This window comes from Drosophila navojoa, chromosome 3, assembly GCF_054131105.1.
Source record: "Drosophila navojoa isolate 15081-1374.11 chromosome 3, UAZ_NAV_1.0, whole genome shotgun sequence".
In the NCBI taxonomy this organism is placed as follows: Eukaryota; Metazoa; Arthropoda; class Insecta; order Diptera; family Drosophilidae; genus Drosophila; species Drosophila navojoa.
Genome location: NC_142891.1, coordinates 18,001,971 through 18,024,424, shown reverse-complemented (window position 1 = coordinate 18,024,424; position 22,454 = coordinate 18,001,971). Strand labels below are relative to the sequence as shown.

At 41.6% G+C, this 22,454-nt stretch overlaps 6 protein-coding genes across 11 annotated transcripts; 3 read left to right on the top strand and 3 right to left on the bottom strand.

The window, feature by feature from the left end:
* Positions 1-409: 409 nt before the first annotated feature.
* On the bottom strand, positions 410-7,752 carry Sfmbt (Scm-related gene containing four mbt domains). 5 transcript variants are annotated; one of them, XM_030387714.2, is made up of 8 exons: positions 7,548-7,752; positions 6,863-7,130; positions 5,377-6,253; positions 3,403-4,749; positions 3,098-3,347; positions 2,500-3,032; positions 2,061-2,431; positions 410-1,745 (listed from the first exon to the last, which is right to left on the bottom strand). In XM_030387714.2, exons 2-8 carry the CDS (start codon positions 7,004-7,006, stop codon positions 1,413-1,415), a joined length of 3,855 nt encoding a protein of 1,284 aa, XP_030243574.1. In that variant the 5' UTR covers positions 7,007-7,130; positions 7,548-7,752; the 3' UTR covers positions 410-1,412. The 5 variants fall into 5 exon arrangements, with proteins under 5 accessions (XP_030243574.1, XP_089113300.1, XP_089113299.1 ...); XM_089257174.1 differs by having other exon boundaries at positions 2,061-2,428; XM_089257173.1 differs by having other exon boundaries at positions 7,561-7,752.
* A 210-nt stretch (positions 7,753-7,962) lies between these two features.
* On the top strand, positions 7,963-9,875 carry LOC108649830 (uncharacterized). Its single transcript, XM_018098900.3, has one exon. It carries the CDS (start codon positions 8,110-8,112, stop codon positions 9,682-9,684), a length of 1,575 nt encoding a protein of 524 aa, XP_017954389.1. The 5' UTR covers positions 7,963-8,109; the 3' UTR covers positions 9,685-9,875.
* Positions 9,876-10,089: 214 nt separating this feature from the next.
* On the top strand, positions 10,090-14,596 carry Alg7 (Alg7 dolichyl-phosphate N-acetylglucosaminephosphotransferase). The gene is made up of 5 exons (XM_030387722.2): positions 10,090-10,483; positions 10,549-10,690; positions 10,756-10,969; positions 11,027-11,261; positions 13,961-14,596. The coding sequence occupies exons 1-5, from the start codon at positions 10,338-10,340 to the stop codon at positions 14,454-14,456; spliced, it is 1,233 nt and encodes a 410-aa protein (XP_030243582.1). The 5' UTR covers positions 10,090-10,337; the 3' UTR covers positions 14,457-14,596.
* Positions 11,324-13,479, bottom strand: Mgat3 (beta-1,4-mannosyl-glycoprotein 4-beta-N-acetylglucosaminyltransferase). The gene has a single exon (XM_089257182.1). It carries the CDS (start codon positions 13,275-13,277, stop codon positions 11,805-11,807), a length of 1,473 nt encoding a protein of 490 aa, XP_089113308.1. The 5' UTR covers positions 13,278-13,479; the 3' UTR covers positions 11,324-11,804.
* Positions 14,499-15,813, top strand: Rsph1 (Radial spoke head protein 1). Its single transcript, XM_030387723.2, has 2 exons — positions 14,499-14,673; positions 14,744-15,813. Exons 1-2 carry the CDS (start codon positions 14,599-14,601, stop codon positions 15,713-15,715), a joined length of 1,047 nt encoding a protein of 348 aa, XP_030243583.1. The 5' UTR covers positions 14,499-14,598; the 3' UTR covers positions 15,716-15,813.
* A 41-nt stretch (positions 15,814-15,854) lies between these two features.
* On the bottom strand, positions 15,855-22,257 carry LOC115563956 (uncharacterized). 2 transcript variants are annotated; one of them, XM_030387718.2, is made up of 5 exons: positions 22,095-22,257; positions 18,273-20,330; positions 17,911-18,203; positions 17,214-17,845; positions 15,855-17,149 (listed from the first exon to the last, which is right to left on the bottom strand). In XM_030387718.2, the coding sequence occupies exons 2-5, from the start codon at positions 20,259-20,261 to the stop codon at positions 16,377-16,379; spliced, it is 3,687 nt and encodes a 1,228-aa protein (XP_030243578.1). In that variant the 5' UTR covers positions 20,262-20,330; positions 22,095-22,257; the 3' UTR covers positions 15,855-16,376. The 2 variants fall into 2 exon arrangements, with proteins under 2 accessions (XP_030243578.1, XP_089113305.1); XM_089257179.1 differs by lacking the exon at positions 22,095-22,257 and adding an exon at positions 20,398-20,463.
* Positions 22,258-22,454: the final 197 nt, after the last annotated feature.

Sequence of the window (22,454 nt, the reverse complement as noted above, 5' to 3'; positions counted from 1 at the left end):
AATTATCGCCACCATCAAGTTGATTCATTTAAACATTTCATGCAATATTTGAGTTTTTGTACTCACACCAATTAAATTCTATGTATCATAGCAGTTTGTTTAATATCATTAAAAGTTTCCATTAATCAGCTATTTTAACAAAAGAACTATGCATATGTAAAAAGTATATTATATTATAGAAGTTTCATACTATAAATATATAATAAATAAATGTTTAATATCAAATTCCATTTCATTTCATTATAAGTTTCTAGTTCCTGTAAGTTAAATATGAAATGTGTCTAATAAATATTGATTATATACATAGGACATCCAATATATACATATGTATATATAAATTTTTAGCTTTGCTTTCCCATATCTAGGCAGTAAATATCCACACCCCAATGCAATAATTACACGAATATCGTTTACACTTTGCAATTTTGAATTCGTTTTTATTAATTACGATTTGTTTTTTAGACATTAGCTGATATCTTAAGCATATCTAGATACATAGTTGTCTAATTTAAAATTACCTTCTGCTCAAGTGTTCGCTTAATTCATTTCATGCAATATGCTGGCTACCACAACGCAAAAAAAAATATATATTATTAATTGGTTTTTTCTGTTTTCTTGGGACTTTTTGCTTACGGACTAGGAGCCACTAGCTCTGCTGTTAACTGGATGCATGTGCTCACGAGATGCTGCCTGATATTTGTGTCTTGCTTTACTTTGATACTATGTGCAGGGTTGGGTACATAGCTGCGTGATGTCGGGTTTATGAGGTTGCAAGGCCAGAACGAAACTCAAGTTCTTCTATTTACATCCTAGTAAACCTAACCGGTATTTGTAAACAATTTAGTATATACCCATATATATAATATTGTATGTTGTATGTGTATGTGTGTCTATGTACATATGTTTTTATTTGTGTTGTACCTTAGCTTTCGATTTTCGATTATAAAAATATGCGTTTATGATAAAAATGAATTTCCCCAATTCACTTTGCTATATAGAAACTCTGACTGATAATAACATGAGCGTACATTAGAGACAACTACGGGGATGCGTATGTCTTTATACTTATACATATTTGAATGTATGTATATATCTATATCTAGAGTAGATATAAAATAACGCGCTCTGAGACTTGAGTTAGTTGTATAAACTGTGTGTGGATATATGAATCCGTTATAGGCAACGTATGTGTTTCGATTTCTAACAAAATACTTCAATTATATTTATATCTATATATAGGATATACAATATAATATTGTATATGTCTATATATAATATACACGTGTAGATGCGTGCGTTTCATCGGTGATAACATTCGTTTCATAAAAACGAAATACTACTACACTTGGCTTTGTTAAACACTGTTTGGGTTTCGTTTGCGGCATTGAGATAATGTCGTGGCTGATGCCGCACTATAAGAACTGTGATTTGTTCGTCTTGTGCGATCTGGACTTGCTGGGATTGAGTTTGCACTTTAGTTGCGCAATGAGGTCAGAGATTTTAAGCGCAGGTCCCACTTTCATGCCCAGCAACGGCATTATATCATCCTTAGTTAGCTGCAGCAATCGCTTGCCATCGATCTTGTTGCGGCTAAACGTGTCGCAGTGTGCGGTACAGTCGTTCACGCGCAGAAACTGTGACACATCATACACGTTCCAGGTGTCCGGCATCAGCTCCAGATGCGCCTCATTCGAATCGACATCGGCCAAACGAGGAATGTACTTGCTGTTCGTAACCGCAGAGTTCTGTTTGACGACAAAGGATATCAAGAATATTAATTTTCCATTGATTGGAGGGCGCTTAGGTTGGAGGCGTGGCTGGGCTTTGAGCTGGGTGAATTCTGGATGAAGCTATGCAAGTACCAAAATAACAGTGCGTAACATAAGTTATATACAAATTGCATTCAACTTTTGCTGAACTTTTGATGATTGTTAATTTATATACATAAATATATATATACATATATATACATGTATACATAGGTGAGCTAGCGGGCGGGCGGGCTTTGGTTGTTTGACTGTCTCTAAAAGCTATACGCACTATTATCCTACAGTACTCACCGCAATGTAACTAGTGGCTTTGCGACCCACAATTGGTGGCGCAGGAGATTTAGTAGTGGAAGATTTCTTTACCATTGTTTTGTTGGCATTGCCATTGCCGCCGCTGGCCGTTGGCGTTACCGTGCTGGCTGGAACGCCGCCAAGTGAAGCAAACTGATCGGAGCTAGTTGTGGTAGACTGTTCGGACATGTGGCTAGTGCTGCAATCGCCATCGGCATCATCCTCAGCCACCCCATCCTCATCCTCATCCTCCTCGACCTGGTTATTCTCATAGAAGGCAGCATTGTGATGCTCCGGCTTCAGTTCCAGCTTAATGCTCAACTTCGGCAAGTGCGGCGTAGTCTTTAAGGCGATCGTGCGCGGCTTAACTGCTGCAAAGATTGTATTTAGAGTCAATTGGTAATAGGCTAGCTTACATTTGGCTTAAATCTGGACCCACCTGTCTGCGTGTTATTGTCGTGCTGCGACTGCTTGTTGGCAGCAGCGCCAGTTGAGCCATTGGCTCCCTTTTTAGTCTTGCGCTTTCTCTGCACTTTGGCTTTGGGTGCTGGCTTCGGCACTTGCTGGTGGGAGACGCGCGGTGGTCCCTCCAGTTTGTGGCCAACGAGCACACACCAGCCCACAGGATAAATATCCGCCGACTCGCAGTCCAACCACTGATCATACTCGTCCGTCCAGCCATCAAAGTGAACCTTGAGTAGCCGACCCACAACACGCGCCACTGTGGCCACACACACCAGACGCGGATCCATCAGATCCGCACATTCCAGACTCATGCCGGCTTCAAAGCCATGATCGGGCACAATGCGATGGAACAGATGCTGGCCGGCCGCAACGGCGCCAGTGTCGCGCAGGTAACCCTCCCAGGTGAAGGTCCGCGAATCGTAGCCATTCGGCGGCGTCACAGCTATGTTATTTGAGTCACAAAAGCCCGCCGGGAAAATGCAAGGCGACTTCTCATGGTAGCAAAACCTGCAAATGCATATCAAATTGTTTGTTTTACATAACTATTGACTTCCACCCAAAAACTGGCTCACCAATCAGACCCTGAGGCGTCCGGTTGATATGAATCGATGCGTATCATCATATATCCGAATTTGAGTACAGCCATCACAGTGGCGGGACAAATCGAGGAGAGATTGAGCGGATCGACAGCCTCCAGCTTCATGCCTTCAATAAAGCCATTTGTTTTGCCATCCAGAAAGTATTCGTCAAAGGTGAAATTCATTTTGAATAGCTCAATGGTGGCATCATCCTCGTGCACTTCAATCATGGCTTCACGACCCGCTGAAAAATCTCATATATCAGATTTGATACCGCATTGAACTGTTAATGTGCTTACCCAGCATACGCTCCAAATAGTCCTGCGGCGCGGCCAAATTGTGGCCAACTGTTGTGGCCCAGCCAACTGGATGGATAATGGGCGAGTCTTCATGGCACCAAAAGCCATCGTCCGAATCGAAGTAGCGCAGAAACAGACGCTTACCCACAATCTTGGTCACCGTGGCCAAGCGCACCTGTGATATGCGATCCTTGTCTACGCACTCCAGATTCAGGCCGAGTCGGAAACGCGACTGCAAACTGTCGTTGACCTTGTTATAGAAATTGGAGGGCAATGTGCGTGCGCCGGACAGACGCTCTACGAGAAAGTCCTTCCAATCCTTGTACTTGTGCTCGATGGTGCGTGGTGGTATCAATGGCTTGCCACGCGTTGCACACCATCCCACCGAATGGACTTCGGCATTGCAGAGATTCACCCAAAAGTCGTGCGAGTTGACGTCGAAGCCCTCGTAGCTCATCAACGCCTTATAGCCCTTAATCTCCAGTATGGTGGCCACCCAAAACGACGTGGGCGTCTGTCCCGGCTGAATGACCTCAATGTTATCGCAATCGGTGTTCTCCACCTCCACCTTCATGCCCACGCCCAGATTATCCCACACCTCGTAGCCGGGCGCGTGTGGAAAGCAGGTAACGGGCGCCGCATAGAAGTTCGGTTTGCCCAGCCGCGGCAGCCAGTCGTACGAGTGCAACGGATCGTACATGCGCCGTCGTATGCTGATGATCTTCTCCATTTGGGGGCATGGTGCCGGAAGACGTTCGTATTTGGGTATTTGAGGCAGATCGTCCTGCGGAAAGGCATCTCGAAAAAGACGTAGTGCTTTGGGCGTTGGCGCAGCATTTACAAAAGAATTGCTGGCGGCGGCGTTCAGCTCACTGCCGCTGGCTTCGGCCGGCGGCGCAGCAGCATCGCCAACGGCAGCTCCATTCAGTGCTGCAATTGTCTCCTCCGTGGACATTTGCACATTATTGGCAGCTGCATCCCCGCCCAGCGACATGGGCTCCCCGAATCCATTCAGCTGCGTTATCTTCGACTGATCCGTGATACGAAAACGATAGTTGGCGTTTTTGATATGTGCCGCTTGCAGCGTTAGCTCAATGTCCGACTGCTGCTGCTGTTGCTGCTGATGATGTTGATCCTGCGCATCCAATGGCGATGCTACATTTGTTTCCAATGTGCCCGATGGCTCGGGCATCTCCAGCGCAGTAGCTGGCGAACTGTTGGCATCCATCTTGCTATTGAGCACCAGCGAATAGAGCTCGCCGCGAGCACAGGCCATGCTGCAGAAACGTCGCGACTTTGTGTAGAACGTGTGCTTCACACCAATGGCACCGCAACGTTCACAGACAGCTGCGAAGCAGAGCAGTATCATTTTGAAGGATTAATTACAGAGTCGATAAAGTTTCGCGAATATCTAACTAATTATCAGCTACAGGTCTGATTCAAGAATTGCCACTGACCGTCTATATACATATATACAAATCTCTGCGCTATTGATATTGCTTGAGAAATTGTTTTACGATTGATTATTACTATTATTTTTTATTTGGACTAAAAGACAATTTATTTAGTATTCATTCTATTAAAGAACTTAATTATTTCGAAAATGACATTATATTAGCAAATGCTTATAATACCTAGCTCTATGTAAAAATGGTTGAATTAATATTTATAACTATATATGCCTAAGCTAATATAAATATACAATGAAACCTATGTGAAAGGTGCATATCAGATCAATGCTGCAATTTGGCTGGGAGCCATCATTTAGTTCCAGAAATTCTTGTGTTTCAACTAATTATATAATATGTAATAAATCAAATAATTAATTGCTGTGAGCGCGATTAAAATCTAAATTTAAATTCATTAATAAATTTCATAAAAATAAGCATTTGTAAATAAAATGATAAATCAGATATAAACTCTAATTAAATGGAAAAAAAAAAACATGTAAAATGATGGTAAGTGAAAACATACCCATGCCGTCTTTCTGTATTGGTATGACCGAGGGATCAATGTTGCCCTTGTAGGCAATCGGTGTCTTGAGCACGAGTCCAGGCCGATTTACTGGCTCAATTTTGCGCGTCTTGCGCTGGGCACGCATCGAGGAGCTGGACCCAGACCCAGACCCGCTGTTACCAGCCTTACAGCTGCCGGAGGCAATACTGTACGGACGCATTGCTTTTGGCGTGGGTGTGGCTGTTGCCTCCTCGCCGGCAATTAGGATGTTTGCAAAGCCATTGCCACTACCAGATGCTGCTGACATGCCGGCCAGGGATGTGCCGGCTTGATTTATCATCGCATGCGTGGTGCCCAGCAGCTTGTGATGCAGCAGGCCATCGGCAAGCGGCACAAGCATATCATGATTCGGCATGTTGGTCATGCACGACGACGATGACTGTGAGATATCCTTATCCGACGAGGTCATAAAATCTGTGCCATCATACGAATTGTTATCCTCGTTCATCATTACAAAATCATCAATGTTTATGATCTCCTGCTTGGGCTCTAGATCGGACATGCCGCCACTGGCAGCGCCATCATCATAGCCATCCTCCAATTGGCCATAGACCTGCTGCTCATCATCAACGGCCGCCGAACCGACGCCCATCAGTGCCACACCGGCATTGTTGCCATCATCGCCATCCATGACTTCGGCATAGTTTTGAAAGACGGTCGCTGCAGCAGATTGCTGCAGCAATTGTTGTTGCAGTCCACCCATATGCGCAAAGCCGTAAAGATTATTTGTATTTGTGGCAATTAGCGTTCCCGGCTGTACGCCCAATGCGGCAGCGGCTGCTGCTGCCTGTCCCGTAAAGTCCCCCCCAACAATGCTCATCATTGGACTCATATCCTTTTTGTGGTATGGGTGAAGAGTTGGAGGTGTTTATCATGTTGTTGTTGTTGTTTGTGTTTGGGTTTGTGTTGAGTTGGTTTTATTTTATTGATAGGCAGTTGAATACAGTTGACAGTTGAATGGATACGGATACAACGTAACCAATACATAAATCATAGAAAAGAAAGTAGAAGGAAATAAGTAAACGAATTCCAATTTTCAACTAAAGCATAAACAGATGATATTGCATATACATATATGATGGGTGTTTCTGTGATACCTGACTTAAGCTAAGTCTCATACCTTTCCACCTGTTGATGTCAATAATGATTTCAATAGGAATTTCAATATTTAACATAACTAGCTAAAAATCGTGTATGTGCTTTAATCCACTAGGATTCAAGCTGATTATTTCCGGAAATTCGATATAAACCTAAGCTTCAAAATCCAAATTCACATAGTCTGTTACAATTAATTAGGGATTATATATAATAATAATAATATTATGGCTTCAAGACTTGATTTACATAGCATTAAAAATTAATAGATCATAAGGCTAAATATTTTATTTTATTTCAGTTAAAATATTTTCAAAAACAAGGGAACAATGGTCCCATTAGGACTTACCAAAGTGGGCTGATGTGTCATATCCTCCATAACGGATAGGCCAACAGTTGAATGACCCAATAGAGTTGCAGCATCCTCCAATGTAATGCGCTCTGAGTTGTATTGGCTGCTCATCCACATCATCCGCAGCTCAGCCGGATTCATTGTTTATATTTTTGCTTCTTGATAGTTGTTGAATTTGTTGTTGTGACTTTAGTATATTAGTTGTTTACTATTCAGACAAATTGTAGCGTCTTTTGTTGTGGCATTTGTGAAGCGGCGATTTTGGCTGCAATGGGAAATACACACACAAACACATATAAACAGAGTCCTGCACTTGCTGACCATATGGACCGTCATCGGCGCCTGTTTTTTCGTATTTCTCTTCTTTTTCTGTTTTCTTTTTTTTTAGTTCCGCTTCTGTTTGTTTCCCCTCTTTACGCTTTCCACGAAATCGTAATTTAAATGCAGCTGCTAGCAAAACGCTCTAACGATTTTCGATTGGAATAAAATCATCAACAAAATCACTTGTGGACAATTGCAAATGAGTTCGGTTTACAAAAACCGAAATATTTTAGGTAGTTTTGGTCATTTTTATGCTTTACACTCGCTCGAAAAGTCAATGAAGCGCACCGTGCGACCAGACGACGAACGAACGAACACAAAAGAAAACTAACAAATCGTCCTCACGCATCAGAAAACTTACATTTTTAGCACACCCAATATGCAGTTTATTTATGTGAATCTGTATGATCACATTTGTTGCTATTTACTTAAACGCGTTTAATAAATTTGTTGCAATAAACCAATTTTTGGCATTCTTTTACGCGCAAATTTAATGCTAGTTTTGCGATGATTGGTGATGCGCAAACGCAACTTAGCCGATAGTTAGTGATATTTAATTGTTGATTTGTGAATCGCGTGGATTAAGCAGTGCTGTAAAACTTGTACATTTTTTTAATAGCTGAAGGCGTCGATAAATAAAAGGAATAAGAAGAATAGCATAAAAGTATGTTGTTGGTGTACCAAAGTTAAGTATTCTCCACAAATTATTAAACTACTGAAATAAAAGCAGCTGTGTGGATAAGCACACATTATCTTAGTGGTACTTCTAAATATAAGTTTATCGATATACTATACTTGTATAATTCGAAATTATCAAACACTAGTATAGAGAAAACAATGAAAACGCAAATAAATAAATAGCCAAACAATAACAGGCGCAATATATAGATAGATATATATAACATCAATGTAAACATAAGAAAATGCCCGAAAATGCATTGCCTGAAACGATTCGTGCCACTTTGGGTGGGTGCACATTTGGTCAACGCAGAGAGGATATTTTTCGACGATTACAGCAAACTGCGCAACAAACAAGTGAAACTTACAGTGGAAAACGCGAGCTAGCCACGGAAAAGGATGATGTTGTACAGGAATTGTGTGAGGCATTGGAGGAAACACTTTCGTATGGCTTACGGCAAACGTTAAATGTTACACTGACGGCCGCAAGCATCTTTCAAAATATGCATGAGATCGTAACAGGTGGCAGTGGCAGCAGCACCAGCAACAACAATGAAACGACTTTCTGGGACTTCTGTGAAACGCAGTTGACACCACACGAAAAACAGCGTTACGAGAGACTCAAGCAGATCTGGACGAAACATGGACGTGGCCGCGCTTTCATACGCGCTACACTCAACGAAAAGCGTCTAATGAGTCATGTTCTTACTTGGCTCAATGACGAGGCGCAACTGCAGCGTTTCTATACGCCCTGGTCGCTGTTGCTTAATGAGGAGGTAGCCAAAAAATTGCCCGAGATACTAGACAGTCTCAATGATGTGCTCTTTGCTCTTAACGTTGAAAATCCCGAACTTAATGCACCCAAACGTTGTTCCGTGCCTGTTGGCATTGTCAAGGAGGAGCCAATCATATATGCACCACAGCCCGTACCTGTGGCGGCACGCAAGAAGGGACGTTTAGCAAATGCTGTGAAGCGGCCGATTGTATGTGCCAGCTCAACAGAGGACCTACTGGGGGCATTTAGTCCTCGAGAAATGCTTGAAGTTCAGCAAATTACGGCGAGAGATGCAGTTGAGCAGGAATTAAAGCAGGCAATGCCAATAGAACCCATTTGTAAAGCGCCATGTGATCCAATAGAACCGGAATTGGAATTTCTGAAAACTCCACTACCCGATGTACCGTCAATTGGCCAAGATGAGGAGCTTGTACAAGAATCTCAGGAACTGTTTGAAGATCACAGTGATACTTCCTCGCAGTGGAGCAAATCCTCGTCGTCAGGCAATGGCGCTAACAGTCAGCAGACCATGCAACTGGCGGAGCAGGTAACGCAACTAACCGAACGCTGTGCACTACTGGAAACACGGGTGGCTGAGTTGAAGTTAGAAAATCGACAACTGATACGTCGTCTCACCAAACAGTTCAACGAAACAGGCATCGATCCCTCATCGTCGTTCTGCTCCAACTTTCTGATTACCATTCCACATGTAAAACTTGTTAATACACCACGCTCGGGGTCGCATTATGTTTACGAGATGCATATTACAATGCGCCAGCGGCTAGAGCATTGGACACTGTTTCGTCGTTATAGTGAATTCAACAAGCTACATAAATCGTTGCTACGCACGCATCCCAACATAATCAGCTCCATCGAGTTTCCGCCCAAAAAACATTTTGGCAACATGAATCTTGTCTTTGTTGAGGAACGTCGACAACAGTTACAAATCTACATGCTGAATGTTATTGAGGCACTTCCACAGGTGGAGGCGTGCAAGTCGAAGTCGGAATTACAAAAAGTGTTCCCATTCTTTCGCGAGCGATAGCATCAGTATCCTGGCAACAAAGCCAAATACAACTTTGGACCAACAACAACTTAAAAACAATAGTATTTTCTCTCGTTAAGTTAATTCTGTTATATTTATTGCAATGTTTATTTACATGTATAAAATTGGAGTTGAGTGTCTGAACGGTTACAAAATGATATTAAATAAAATTTTAAAAATTATTTAAGAAACCATAAAGTTGTTAATCCTAATATTTTTTTCAATTCCACTAAATTTATTTTATTTACAAACGCATTTAACAGCAAATTATTTTATTTATCGACTGCGGATGCCCCGCTTTATTGTTAGAATTTCCAAGACAGTAAAGTACTCGTATATCCGATGACATATCGATATATTTTTAACTATTTATATTTTCAATCGATAGCGTTTAAATAGGGTGATTACCATTTGCTGGGCCGCTTGGCACCAATAGGAACAGCTGTATTTGTTATTATCTGTTGTCGTAATATTGCGTGTACATTTGTGCCCAGCTTTTCATCACCTTAGGAGAGAATGATTCTCTGAGTGTTGATCTTTCGCTTTTCGTGCGTTCGAAGTCTGCGCATTCAAACCCATATATTAAGCTGGTGTCATACAAGTCTGTTCAATTGATTTGCCTGCAGTTCTAATCTAATTAGTGCAAGTGCAACATGTCTACGACAGCAATAGCGATCATCGGCTCCATATCTGTGGGTGCGTACCTCATGACGGTACGCATGATACCCCGTCTCCGTGAAATGTTCATAAAAGCGAATTTGTGCGGCCGAGATCTGTGCAAAAAGGACAAGCCACAGGTGTAAGTAATGCTGATAGTCCTGTTCATATACTCTTAATTAATAGTACTGTATGATTTTTGCTCAGTCCCGAGTCCTATGGCGTGATTATTGGATGCGTTTTCTTGATCTCAATGTTTCTCTTTATACCCATACCATTTACATTTGATAAAGATGCCGCCACGGATGCAGTTACTGGCGGTAAGCCGGTCACGTTTCCCCACGATAAGGTGATTTACGATGAGTCAATTCAACGAAGACAAACATATTACTTTATGGTTATCTTCCGAAACAGTTTGTGGAACTAATTGCCGCTTTGTTATCAATATGCTGTATGATATTTCTTGGCTTTGCCGACGATGTACTCGACCTACGCTGGCGGCACAAACTTCTGCTGCCCACTATAGCGACATTGCCTCTGTTAATGGTCTATTATGTCAACTATAATTCCACGACGGTCATGATGCCCAACTTTGCACGCGGACTTTTTGGTACATCAGTTAATATTGGTAAGGATTTGGTTACCTACATATGTATGCATATATGTTCTTCATTGTATATTACAGGCATATTTTATTACATATTCATGGGCAGTCTGGCTGTATTCTGTACAAATGCTATTAATATACTCGCTGGCATCAATGGCCTGGAGGTGGGTCAATCAATTATCATTGCCGGCTCAGTATTGGTATTCAATCTAATGGAACTTAGTCTGGGTCATCAGGTGGAATCACATCAATTTTCTCTCTACTTTATGATACCTTTTTTTGCTACATCTTTAGCTCTATGGAAATTCAATAGGTAAGTGAGCAATGTAATCAAAAAGATTTTTCTAAATAATTTAGTATACATTAGAAAAGCACTTTAAATATTTATTCAATCAAATTTGATTTATTTCATAAATTAGCTGAAATTAAATTTGCTTATAACATTTATCAATATATATATGTATATTTAAAAACAAACGAAATGATCCATATTATGAATCCGCATACTTAAATTACATACTTTTAACTTAATTCACAACAGCAAATTCCATGAAATATGAGAATCGTTTTTAAATTCATTTCTAGTTTAGTTCCTTATCACAGATCTGTCTGTCTGTCGGCGCTGTCTGCCTGCTGAGATACTAAATTTTGAATCATTTTTATGAAAAATCAGACGATGTACATATTGTATATTAATATTTATAATGATGGCGATATGTTTGATATGAAGAAACAAAATCATATAAGTTCGATTGATGTTTTGGAAAGCAGGCACATATATCTTTATATATATATATATATATATATATATATATATATATATATAGCCGAATAGGATAATGGAGGTTTCTTAGTCTTAGTCTTCGTCCTCCTGCACATCGTCCAGTGTATTCGTATCATACAAATTGACCAGAAATTGTCCAAATTGACTGCTATAAAGCAGCGCCGTCGGTGGCGCATAATATTTCTCACTTTGTTGCCGCAAACGCTGCAACGTTGTGTGGCCATCCAGCAGGATGCCAGCTCCAATCAGCTGCTGTATGTAGTCGGCATCGATGCGGGAGCTTCTCGTTTCGTTGGGCATTCGTATATGTGGGCTATTCCCAGTTTCTTTGGCTGTCAGCATTTGAACAATCTGTTCAGGCGGCATGCAAAGCTCACAGCTCCAGCCGCCAAAATGATTGAGGTCGCCCAGCGTATAGGTCGCCTGTCGCTCCAGCCTTTGCGGATCCAATTGGGCGTTGTGCAGATGCACTAGGGAACTGATGACACCATCCAAGCGTGCCAGCTGCGGATGCTGCCAGTAGAACCCGTAGACGTTGTGCTTCACCCTAAAGCGCAAGGGCAGCACATCAGTTGCAAAGTATTTGAGATATTTCAAGGCTGCCGGCGCATAAACAGTTCCCCCATTGCCATACAACAGCAAATCCGTGGGCTGCATTTGCACCCCGCATCGGGCCCATAGCTGGTGACGAAAGTAGCTGTAGGTCGCTGCTCCGCTGCAGTTTCCAGGGTTCTGTCCCCCTTCACACTGATAAAGCAGGTAGCTGGGAATAGGTATCGCGTCCAATTGGCGCTCGAGCGTGCGCCGTTTCAGTCTATCCTTGCTGTCCCTGACATAATAATAAATGAGAAATATATCCACAACCTTGATAAGTGTGCGCAGCTGCAGTTCCAGCAGCTCCATATTTATATGCTCCCAGGCACCTAAGTTAAGTATATAGTAAAGGCGTTTCAATGACGTACTGCTCGCCTCATGCAGCTTCAATGGCGCCTCGTTGCCGCCTCGCTTGCTGGCCCGACTGTGCGTCATCAGGGCTCGCCATATAATCTCCGGCTGTCCGCAGTCACGTCCATGCCAGCCGCTGGCACACAGGCACTGTGGCTGTGCCAGCAAATAGTCTACGCTGTTACGTCCTTGGCGGGATTCGTTTAGCGTGCCCTCACTGTAGCACCATAGAGTGGGAGCCAAGTCCATGTCCATGTAAGCCGGCATAGCATAATCTGCAGAGCGATTCATTCGATCGATTTTCATTTGAAAGAAATCCTGTTGATATCGATTTATGTTCTCGCTCCGCTGACAATGGGATGAGGCAAGAGACTTCTTGGCTTGCCTGGCCTGCTGTACGAAATGCACACGCCCCACATCTAGCTCCAATCTGTTTTTGTTACTAGTGGATTGTAGTTGGAGCTGATTGTGATTGCTCTGTAACAGCCAAATGCAGGCAATAAAGCACACCTGCACCAGCACCACAGACCACAATACAAGCCTTTTGGTATTCGCCAGACGGCCGCCGGCTGTTAAATTCTGAGCCGCGCTCCTGGCCATTGTGTGTGATTAAAACTACACACTGTACATGGTTTTTAAGTTTTTCCTTTTGCAGGCGATTTTTGCGTTTTTTATTAATTTTTCCTTAATTTTTTCTCGGCTAACACACCCACTTTTTACACATTGCTGCCCACCCGCACAGCTGTCGCTGGCCTTGTTCTTTTTTTTCAGCAGCACTGTCTGCGTCTCTCAGCTGTTCAATATTGAGCACAAATAGAATGGAATTGTTTCAGATTTCCTTTATAAGCGGCAAACAAAGAAATATAATCATACCTTAATTTTAAGCACTATATAGATTTTTTATTTCAGTTCATAGGCTGGTAATTTCTCACAATTATAATTTGTAATATTGTGACGTCACTCTATTACTCGTTATATGCATACATGCTCGCCTTGGCGATAGGTACAACCTTCGCTTACTATATACACTGTTGCTCATATAAATAATTCTCCTAATTATTTGGCTTAATAAAATTGTGCTCTTTATAATCGTAATAATTTTTTGCACATAAATTTATGTTTAGGATAAAGCGAAACAAGGGCTAGATTATTTTTGTTTTTATTTGTACAGATATACCGCTTGTTGCTTTAATATACATGCATTCTCATGTGCCCAGTGTGACCTTACTTTATAACTTATCTTATCGTTGTATTTGAAATGATTTCCTGTTATTTACTTGCAGATATCCAGCACAGGTTTTTGTTGGCGATACTTATTGTTACTTTGCCGGCATGTCCTTCGCTGTTGTTGGCATTTTGGGTCATTTTAGCAAAACGCTTTTGCTCTTCTTTCTGCCGCAGATACTCAATTTTTTGTACTCAACCCCGCAGCTGTTTCACTTTGTGCCCTGCCCGCGGCATCGACTGCCCAAATATGATGCCAAAACCGATTTGTTGCACATCAGCACAACGGAATTTCGATTGAACGAACTGGGTAGCCTGGGTCGATTGATGGCTAAAGTTCTTCGCACTTTCCATCTGATTAGCTGGCAGGAGCAGCCCGATGGACGTGTGATCACCAACAATTTCACGCTTATCAACTTTGTGTTGTTTATCTTTGGACCGGTGCATGAACGGATTGCCACTCAAATGTTGATGTCCTTCCAGTTGTTGTGCACCTTATTGGCCTTCTTCATACGCTATCCGCTGGCCAACTATTTCTACACGCTGGAAACATAGCAAGCGTTCGCCTAGCATACATGTCTAGATATATAAATTTAACATAGTTTATGTAAATATAGAACACAGTTCCCAAAACTAACTTAAGTACGATATATTTATTACATACAAGGCGAAGTAATAAATAAAATAAAATTATATTATGAGCGTTTCAGAGGGGTCTGATGAAACCGAACTCTCCTTTCCCGAAGAGGAAGATGAGGGACCAAATATTGGAGTAGGTCAACTGGGCTTTTTCGTCTCTCCAGCTCACTGTTTCCATCTGTTCTATCCTCATTCATCTATAGAAATACATAGGTGGACGCAATGCAGCTGGACAGCGTCATGGACGTGGCTGGGCTATTTTACCCAATGGCGATCAGTACGATGGCAATTATCGCAAGGGACGACGTCATGGCATCGGTCTATATGTCTTTAAGAATGGTGCTCGATACTATGGCCAGTATCGTTGTGGCGTTCGCTGTGGCCGCGGCATATTCATTTATCCAGATGGCTCCGTCTACGAGGGCAATTGGCGCAGGAATCTGAAGCATGGCAAGGGTCGTTATAATTATGCTATTGGAGACACTTACTCGGGCGATTGGTATAAAGGCTATCGCCATGGTGTTGGTATCTATAGCTTTAAGACCGAAAAGGACAACTGCTGCATGACGGTACGCCTTAAGTCCACTTGGAACAGCAATGTCCGCATGGGACCCTTTGAGCTGTATATTGGCAATGATGATAAGTGCACTATTCTACACGGTCTCTGGGACAATCTCTATCCCAATGGACCGGCTGTATTCAGCTTTGATAATCGTTACATGTTGCTTGGCTATTTCTTGCCGGGCGATTATAAATTCAAAGTTATTCGCTCATCTGGGGATGTAGAGGAGGACGAATACAACCAGGAGGACGAAATTGGAAATGAAGAGGACCAGCCCGAGGAAATCAAGCCTACATTGTGGTTCGCCCAGGAGATCGCTGTCTACGACTATTCTCTACTGCCTCAAGAGCCGGTGCCATTGCCCATCTCTGACTCTGAGCTTTCGGTGTGCTCGATCACCTCAGAGGTGAGCACATTAAGCCAAGAGAAGTTCAGCTTTTATGGCGAGGGCGAGGAAGCCGAAGACGAAGGCGAGGAGTTCGAAATGGAGTGCTTCCCGTGCGAGTGTGACTATGATCTCAGTGAAGTGGAAACTGAATCCGAGCCATGCAAGATCGATGCCAATCCCTGTGCCATCGAAGTACTCAAACAGCCCGAATGTCCCGAACCCTAGATTGAAACTATTCCCATATTTTTGTTCGTTCAGATTTAAAATATACTGAGTATCCGTGTAAACTATTTGAATGGATATAAACTCCATCATCAAATATATACCAACGTTTGGCATTACAGATACCATAGCAATAGAAATATATTTTAATAGAAATATATTTGTGTATAATTTTGTATGGTTGCTTTATTTACCATTTCACGAATTCAATAAAATTTGTTTTTCATCTTGTTTAAAAATACGTCTGCATATATTTAAGTAGATTTAATGTGCTCTCTATAAATAAATCGCTTCATATGTTATTGATGAAATCACAAATGGGGGCTTTCCAAGTATTATTGACATTATTGATGATACCTTCGACACGAGACACATTATATATATATAATTTTTTTTCTTCTAATTTTTACTATTATTTAAATCGTATGACTTGTGTTTTTTTTTTTTGTTTTTTTTTTTTTTTTAAGTGGTTTTACTCCATTTCTTTTCAGCATTTGAATTCTTTAAGTTGCACTAATTAATTCTACACGCAATTATTGTTTGATGCCTTCTTTAAACACAATTGAAACATTAATAATAATAACACTTCAGTTAAATGTGTTTTCAGTGGCCAATCATTTTGTTTTCGCTTTTTAAATAATATATTTTAAAATTAATAAAATCTCTAAGTGGTAGCAGGGGTAGCATTTGCCGTCTCATAGGATGATGGACAGCAACTGTCTGGGCTGCTGTTGGATTCACATTGTTCCGTCGAGTCTGCCACCTTGCAATCCTTTCTTTGTTCAGTGTTCATCGGATAACGATTTGGAGATAGCGCGCCTTCGTCACAGTCCTCCTCAACGATGTTGAGCTGCTCCTTGGGCAGATGCAACATCGTCAATGTCGTCTCATCGACTGGATTTAGATGAACCATCTGATGTGGCTCTCCGTCTGTGGTGAGTAGCTCGTGCAGTGTACTACCGTCTCGCTGTTTGGACACCTTATAAATAGCAGGACACGATTTGGAATTCTTAACATCACTCGCATCCTTCAGTTCACCCATCTCCACATTACTAATGCTATTCTCCTCCATAAGCTGCGCATTCTGATTGTTATCCTCAACACTGCAAGCAGCTAAAGCCAGCGCCATGGCAGCTGCCTGACTGCTGCTCGAGCCCTCTGGATAAACATTTAATTGCGATTTGCTAAAGAGCAACAGATGCGGATCCATTTTGAAGTCGTGCAATTCAAGCTTCTTCTGATCCAGATTCTCATCAATATAGTTGATGTGTATTGGCGAGGTTTGCAAATTTAGCGCGGTGCTCTGGAACAGTTCGTCATCTGGCGGCGTATAGTAGACAGAAGCCTTACTAGCCGAATTGTTAGCGGCCTTCAGCGATTTGATTTTCTGTATGTGGAGCTCCTTCTCCATTTGGCTCTTGAAGTAACAGTCTATGTCTGCAATTAAATAAATATGAATTATATGTTTCTTATCATAAATATAAATATGTATAATATTTACCCTCGACAATGTCTTCCTCACAGCGTCCGCGACAGTTCTCAAAATAAAAGCTAGGCAAGTTTTCCAATACCTTGTTCAATGACTGCTGCTGGTACTTGTAGCCCTCACGTAGTCGCAATACCTGATGGGCACTGAACTTACGTATCTTATTGCGCTGGAAGACATAGTTCTCGCGCACCCAACTCAATTGGCCAGTAGAATAGTCGCGCACCTTCTTCACCTGATCGTAATATTGATCTTTTAGCGCTGTCAAATGATTGGAACCCATGTCTCTGAACTCCTTGACATGCTTGGCCTGTGTTGTATAGCTGCTCTGTATCCATTCCACTTGTAGTGCGCAATTCTCCCGTATGCGATGCACTTGCTGTGCATAATTCTCACGCAAACGCTCCAATTGCTGGCTCTTGTAGTTTTCGATGCTATCCAGCATGGCATAAATTTGCCGTGATCTTGGTGACCTTTTATTACGATTCGCACAGCAGGTCAAACGCTCACAGAGCCCACAGCGCTGTAGGCAGCTGCGCAAGCCTTGTACCAAAAGGGTTAGCAACAGAAATGCCGTGGCAAGTAAAGTACCCGCCAGAAGGCTTTCGATTTTGACGCGATAAAATACAATCGGATCGATGTAGAGCCTGTGAAATGATATATGAATACAATTGAGCAATCTGATACGATGCGGTATATAGATTTATACTACCTAATGCCAGCCGATGAATTCCCCATCACATTAAAGGCGTAGCAGGTGTATAGGCCACTATCACCACGCGATATATTGTGCACGAGCAGCGAGCCGTTCTCAATGAGCACCACGCGCTGACCCACAATCGTTTTCTGTCGGCTGATGTTTATGTGCAGCGATTTGGTGTTGCTGTCATCCGTCAGGGCAAACAGTTCAAACTTACTAGGCTGATGGTCTTTGTCGCTGTTGATGATGGTGGGTCGTTTGTCGGGATCGGCATGATGCCGTAGAATCTTGTGGCGTGGTGTCACCTGCAAACAGCAAACGAATTTTGGTGATTAACAAATGTTCACTATTATCATTATTCAAGTACGCGTTACCCAAATAATATCTGGTGTTGGACTGCCATAAACCATGCACTCTAGCTTGGCTGTGGCATGCAGCCTGTACATCTTGGGCTCTGAAGATTGCACCACAACTGGTATGGTACAATTGAGATTGCTTAACACGCGCAGCATGTCGCCGGGATAACCGTATTGACATTTGAGTGCATCGATCTGGTTATCAATATGCTCATAAGAGTCCAGGCTGCGAGTGGCATTTTGTGTTGCCCGTCGCAGAGAGGTCGTCGCATTTGTTAACCAGCTGGACAGCCAGTACATGCTGCAGTCACATTGATATTCATTGCCCAAGATGTTCAAATAGTGCAAATGGCTTAACTCCTTGAGGGCCTCGGGCAGTGAGCCCAACCGATTGCCACGTACGCTCAGCCGCTGCAGACGCGACAGGCTGGCAATCTGTGGGGGCAACTTGGTTAGACTATTATCGGCTAGCAGCAGCTCGCGCAGATTGCGCACGTTGCCAAACAATGTGGCTGGCAGCTGAGTGAGCTGCAGATTCTGTTGCATCGATAGGTAGCGCAGGCGTTGCAGTATTTGCCCATCTACATAGTCCTCGTCTCGCGAAATCCAATTGGGCAGCTCCTCGAGCGGCGTCTCATCGATGCGCAGCAACACCAATTTGCGCTGCGCCTGAAAAAGTCCGTCAGGCAATTGTTTGAACTGATTCCGGCTCAAGTCCAGTTGCTGCAATGAGCCAAGTGGCTGGAATATGATGGAGGACAGTACTGTTAGTTCATTGCCAGATATATTAAGAGTCACCAGATGTTCCAGGGACTCGAAAGCCTTGCGATCGATGCTTCCCAGCTCATTCTGTGACAGATCCAGATGGCGCAGCTGACGCAGATTATATAGGCTGTGCTTGCCTATGGCCTTCAATTGGTTTCTCTGCAGCAGGAGCGCACGCAACTGATTATTGAGTGCAAAGAAGTTGTCCGGAAATGAGAGCAAACGATTGTCGCTGAGATCCAAGTGCCGCAGTTCACGCGCCGTCTGGAAGAGCTGGAAGGGCAAAACGGTCAACTGGTTGCCTGAGAGATGCAACGACTCCAGCTGCAGTGCACCCTCGAATGTGTTGCGTGGCAGCTCGAACAGTCGATTATAGCTAAGATTCAGCAGTCGGAGCTCGCTTAGGTGCTGCACGAACTGCACGGGTAAAGCGTGCAGTCCATTGCGATCCAAGTGCAGCTCCAACAGATGATTCATATGCTGCAGTTCACTCAGACTGCAATTGTCGGCCAAGCGATTCCCACTCAGCTTAAGTACTTGAAGACGTCGCATCGCCTGCGGCTGCGCCCAATGAATGCAGCTCAGCAAATTCTCACTAAAGTCCAGTGATTCAACCGATTCGAAGCGTTGCACATACTGCGCAACCAGCCGTTGCAGTGTTTCATCGTGTAATGAGCTAAACGTCCATTTAAATTTCTGTATACTCTCATATTGTTGCAATTTCAGCGGCACTGCGTCAGCGTGGCCCGGTACATGCATCAGCGATATCTGTTCATAGTTCATCTGGCTATTGAGCTGCAGCTGGGCATTGATTTCAGCTACGCTGACATTTTGACAGCGCAGCTTTACGATGCTGTTGGCGGGATCACCCTCTTCAGAACTCTCCTGCTCTGCGTCCTCCTGTTGAACATATAATGTCTGGGCACTATTATCCAATAGCCAGGCATCATCGAGGCCATAGCCATCGTCCATATCCAAGTCCACAGCATGACCGACAAATGGTAAATGGAACTTGTAGCCCAGCAGCGAGAACTCATGCTCCTGCCACGTTCGTATCGGCACCAACTGCTCCACTCCCTTTACTGCTCTTCCCGGCGACTGCAGTGTTGTGTTCCTTGAACTGTAGACGGTGCTGCAACCAGGCCTATGGTTTGACCTATCGACTGTGACAGCGGCCACGGTGACCGCATTGTAAGCAATCAACGCAGCCAATATCAAGGATTTGTTGGATATTGTTTCCATTTTTCCGTGTACAATCTCAAAAACTTATATGGCATTATATGTGTATCATCGTTCGATCGCATAGTACATCTGTGAATACAAAAATCAGGTAGCTTTATTTGAGCGCTATTTATAGCTACATTTAAAATTAGTTTACTTAACAAACCATGTAATTACCGTGAAGTCGACTGGAATGAGTTACAACTTTTGTACATTTTTTTTAGACTTGCAGGAAAGTTGGAAAGGAAAAGCTTTTACTTTGGCCTGGAGGGGGGATAATGAATTTTTCAAAACAAAACAAAAATAATGCACTAACCATTATCTAAGTCATAAAACCTTGCTGTTTAAAGAGCAATTAAAACTGTCTAGAGGTAAACAGTGTTTAGAAGACATAAAAATTCTTTTTTTTATTGCTCTTATGCGTTTTTGAATGGGAAAAATATTTTGAAAATAAATTAATTAATACAAAAGGTAAATATATACATCGGAATCAACTTGAGCTGACTAAAAAATATTTTATAAACTTTTGTATTAACAGATTTTACGTGGCTTTCGCGGCAAGCGAATTTGAAGGGAAATTGTTTTATAAAATGATTCTATTGAAATCCTAAATAATTAAACTAAACTATTAAATATATATATATATATATATATATATATATATATATATATATATATATATATCTATATATGTATACGTATATATAAGTATATATGTACATATATGCATTTGCATTTGCACCTGTGAGTATAGGATATACATACACATATAGAAAAACAGTAACTAATGCGCAACGCATGCGAAAAAAAAAAATGACAAAAAAGATAATAATTAGCGTAAGCAAAAACCAATTTTAATGCTCGTGGCTATGTGTGCTTTTATATGCACAGCAGATAAAAACTACCTTTTTTTTAATTGCTTATGCTTGAGGCCATTTAAATCGTTTAGATCAAACGCTCTGAAAATATTACAACGCACCCACAGAGTACTAAGTTACTTTTTAAGTGGCATTTGTCACAATATACATACATTCATAGATATAAATCTTCATTAAAAGGTTGCATTTATTCTCTAGCTAGTAGAGCTTAGTTTGAGACGAACTTATGTAATAAAGAGTTGAGAAAATTCGTCTACCTATGTATGTATGCACATGTGTAAATATGTAAAACGAGCTCAAAGAGTGCAATAAACAACCGTATAAGAGATAATTTGTATGGGTATATTTATATTACCCGTTATGTACAAACACATACACATGTATTTTAACAATATGAATAGATGCCTTATTTTCTATCTGTGTGTGTGTGTATATATATATTTATTTTGTATATAATGACGTCCAAAAAGCCGCTAATGAACAAGTTGACAAATAAGATATATGTATGTGTTTGTATTGGCACGCACACCAAGGTGAAGCAAGACACGTTAATGACGCCAGGTGAAATGGAAAAACCATTCACAAAATTAAGCCTGCAATTTCATTTGTAGCAGAAGGTACTTTTACATTTCCATAAAGTTCTTCTGACTACATTATACTGTTTGTTGTTTTTTTTCTTCTAGTATTGTATCGACCCAGCTGTACAAAGCTACAGCAGCTGGAGTCGAGGAGTGTGACTTAGTGTATATATGTATGTACATACAAATGTACATGTATGTATATACACACAGTCGAGCATGAATGTGTTTCGTTGCTGTTTTTTTTTTTTTTTTTTTTTCATTTTTCACCATTTTGTGGCAATAATCAAACAAACACAAGCATAAAACACATATGTTTGAAAAATGTATAAATATTTATGTGCCAATAGATTGCATTACACTTTACAAAAAAATTACACTTTATTAAAAGCACTCACTGCTGCTTAACGCATTTAAAAAAAGGTTGTATCTCCAATAGTTCCGACGCAGCAATTGATGTTTGCTTTAAGAGGATTTTACGATGTGTGTGTGGTGCTGCTGTTAAATAGCAAATTTATGTTATTCAATTGGTTTTTCTATTCTGTTATTTTGTTGACAAGTTACAAACTTTTGTACTTTTTATTATTTAAAAGTTTTACATCGTTTATGATTAATTATTTTTATTAGATATTTATAATTTTTTTTTTTCATATATTTCGAGATGTAAATTATATTTATTTTTTAGCTGTTAACACGCTGTTATACTTAAAAATACTCAATATAGTGATTCTCCATCCCTGCTTAGTAATCGATAAAAT

What these genes read in the sequence shown, in the direction of transcription:
- Sfmbt (XM_030387714.2), bottom strand. Translation starts at nt 7,006, where the DNA reads ATGAATCCGGCTGAGCTGCGGATGATGTGGATGAGCAGCCAATACAAC. An exon ending in GACGCCTCAGGGTCTGATTG is followed by an intron (nt 3,033 to 3,097) that starts GTGAGCCAGTTT and finishes ATGCATTTGCAG; the next exon opens with GTTTTGCTACCATGAGAAGT. An exon ending in CGACAATAACACGCAGACAG is followed by an intron (nt 2,432 to 2,499) that starts GTGGGTCCAGAT and finishes CAATCTTTGCAG; the next exon opens with CAGTTAAGCCGCGCACGATC.
- Rsph1 (XM_030387723.2), top strand. Translation starts at nt 14,599, where the DNA reads ATGAGCGTTTCAGAGGGGTCTGATGAAACCGAACTCTCCTTTCCCGAA. An exon ending in ATGAGGGACCAAATATTGGA is followed by an intron (nt 14,674 to 14,743) that starts GTAGGTCAACTG and finishes ATTCATCTATAG; the next exon opens with AAATACATAGGTGGACGCAA.
- Mgat3 (XM_089257182.1), bottom strand. Translation starts at nt 13,277, where the DNA reads ATGGCCAGGAGCGCGGCTCAGAATTTAACAGCCGGCGGCCGTCTGGCG.
- Alg7 (XM_030387722.2), top strand. Translation starts at nt 10,338, where the DNA reads ATGTCTACGACAGCAATAGCGATCATCGGCTCCATATCTGTGGGTGCG. An exon ending in TCACGTTTCCCCACGATAAG is followed by an intron (nt 10,691 to 10,755) that starts GTGATTTACGAT and finishes CTTCCGAAACAG; the next exon opens with TTTGTGGAACTAATTGCCGC. An exon ending in GCTCTATGGAAATTCAATAG is followed by an intron (nt 11,262 to 13,960) that starts GTAAGTGAGCAA and finishes ATTTACTTGCAG; the next exon opens with ATATCCAGCACAGGTTTTTG.
- LOC115563956 (XM_030387718.2), bottom strand. Translation starts at nt 20,261, where the DNA reads ATGGAAACAATATCCAACAAATCCTTGATATTGGCTGCGTTGATTGCT. An exon ending in CAACACCAGATATTATTTGG is followed by an intron (nt 18,204 to 18,272) that starts GTAACGCGTACT and finishes TGCTGTTTGCAG; the next exon opens with GTGACACCACGCCACAAGAT. An exon ending in AATTCATCGGCTGGCATTAG is followed by an intron (nt 17,846 to 17,910) that starts GTAGTATAAATC and finishes ATCATTTCACAG; the next exon opens with GCTCTACATCGATCCGATTG.
- LOC108649830 (XM_018098900.3), top strand. Translation starts at nt 8,110, where the DNA reads ATGCCCGAAAATGCATTGCCTGAAACGATTCGTGCCACTTTGGGTGGG.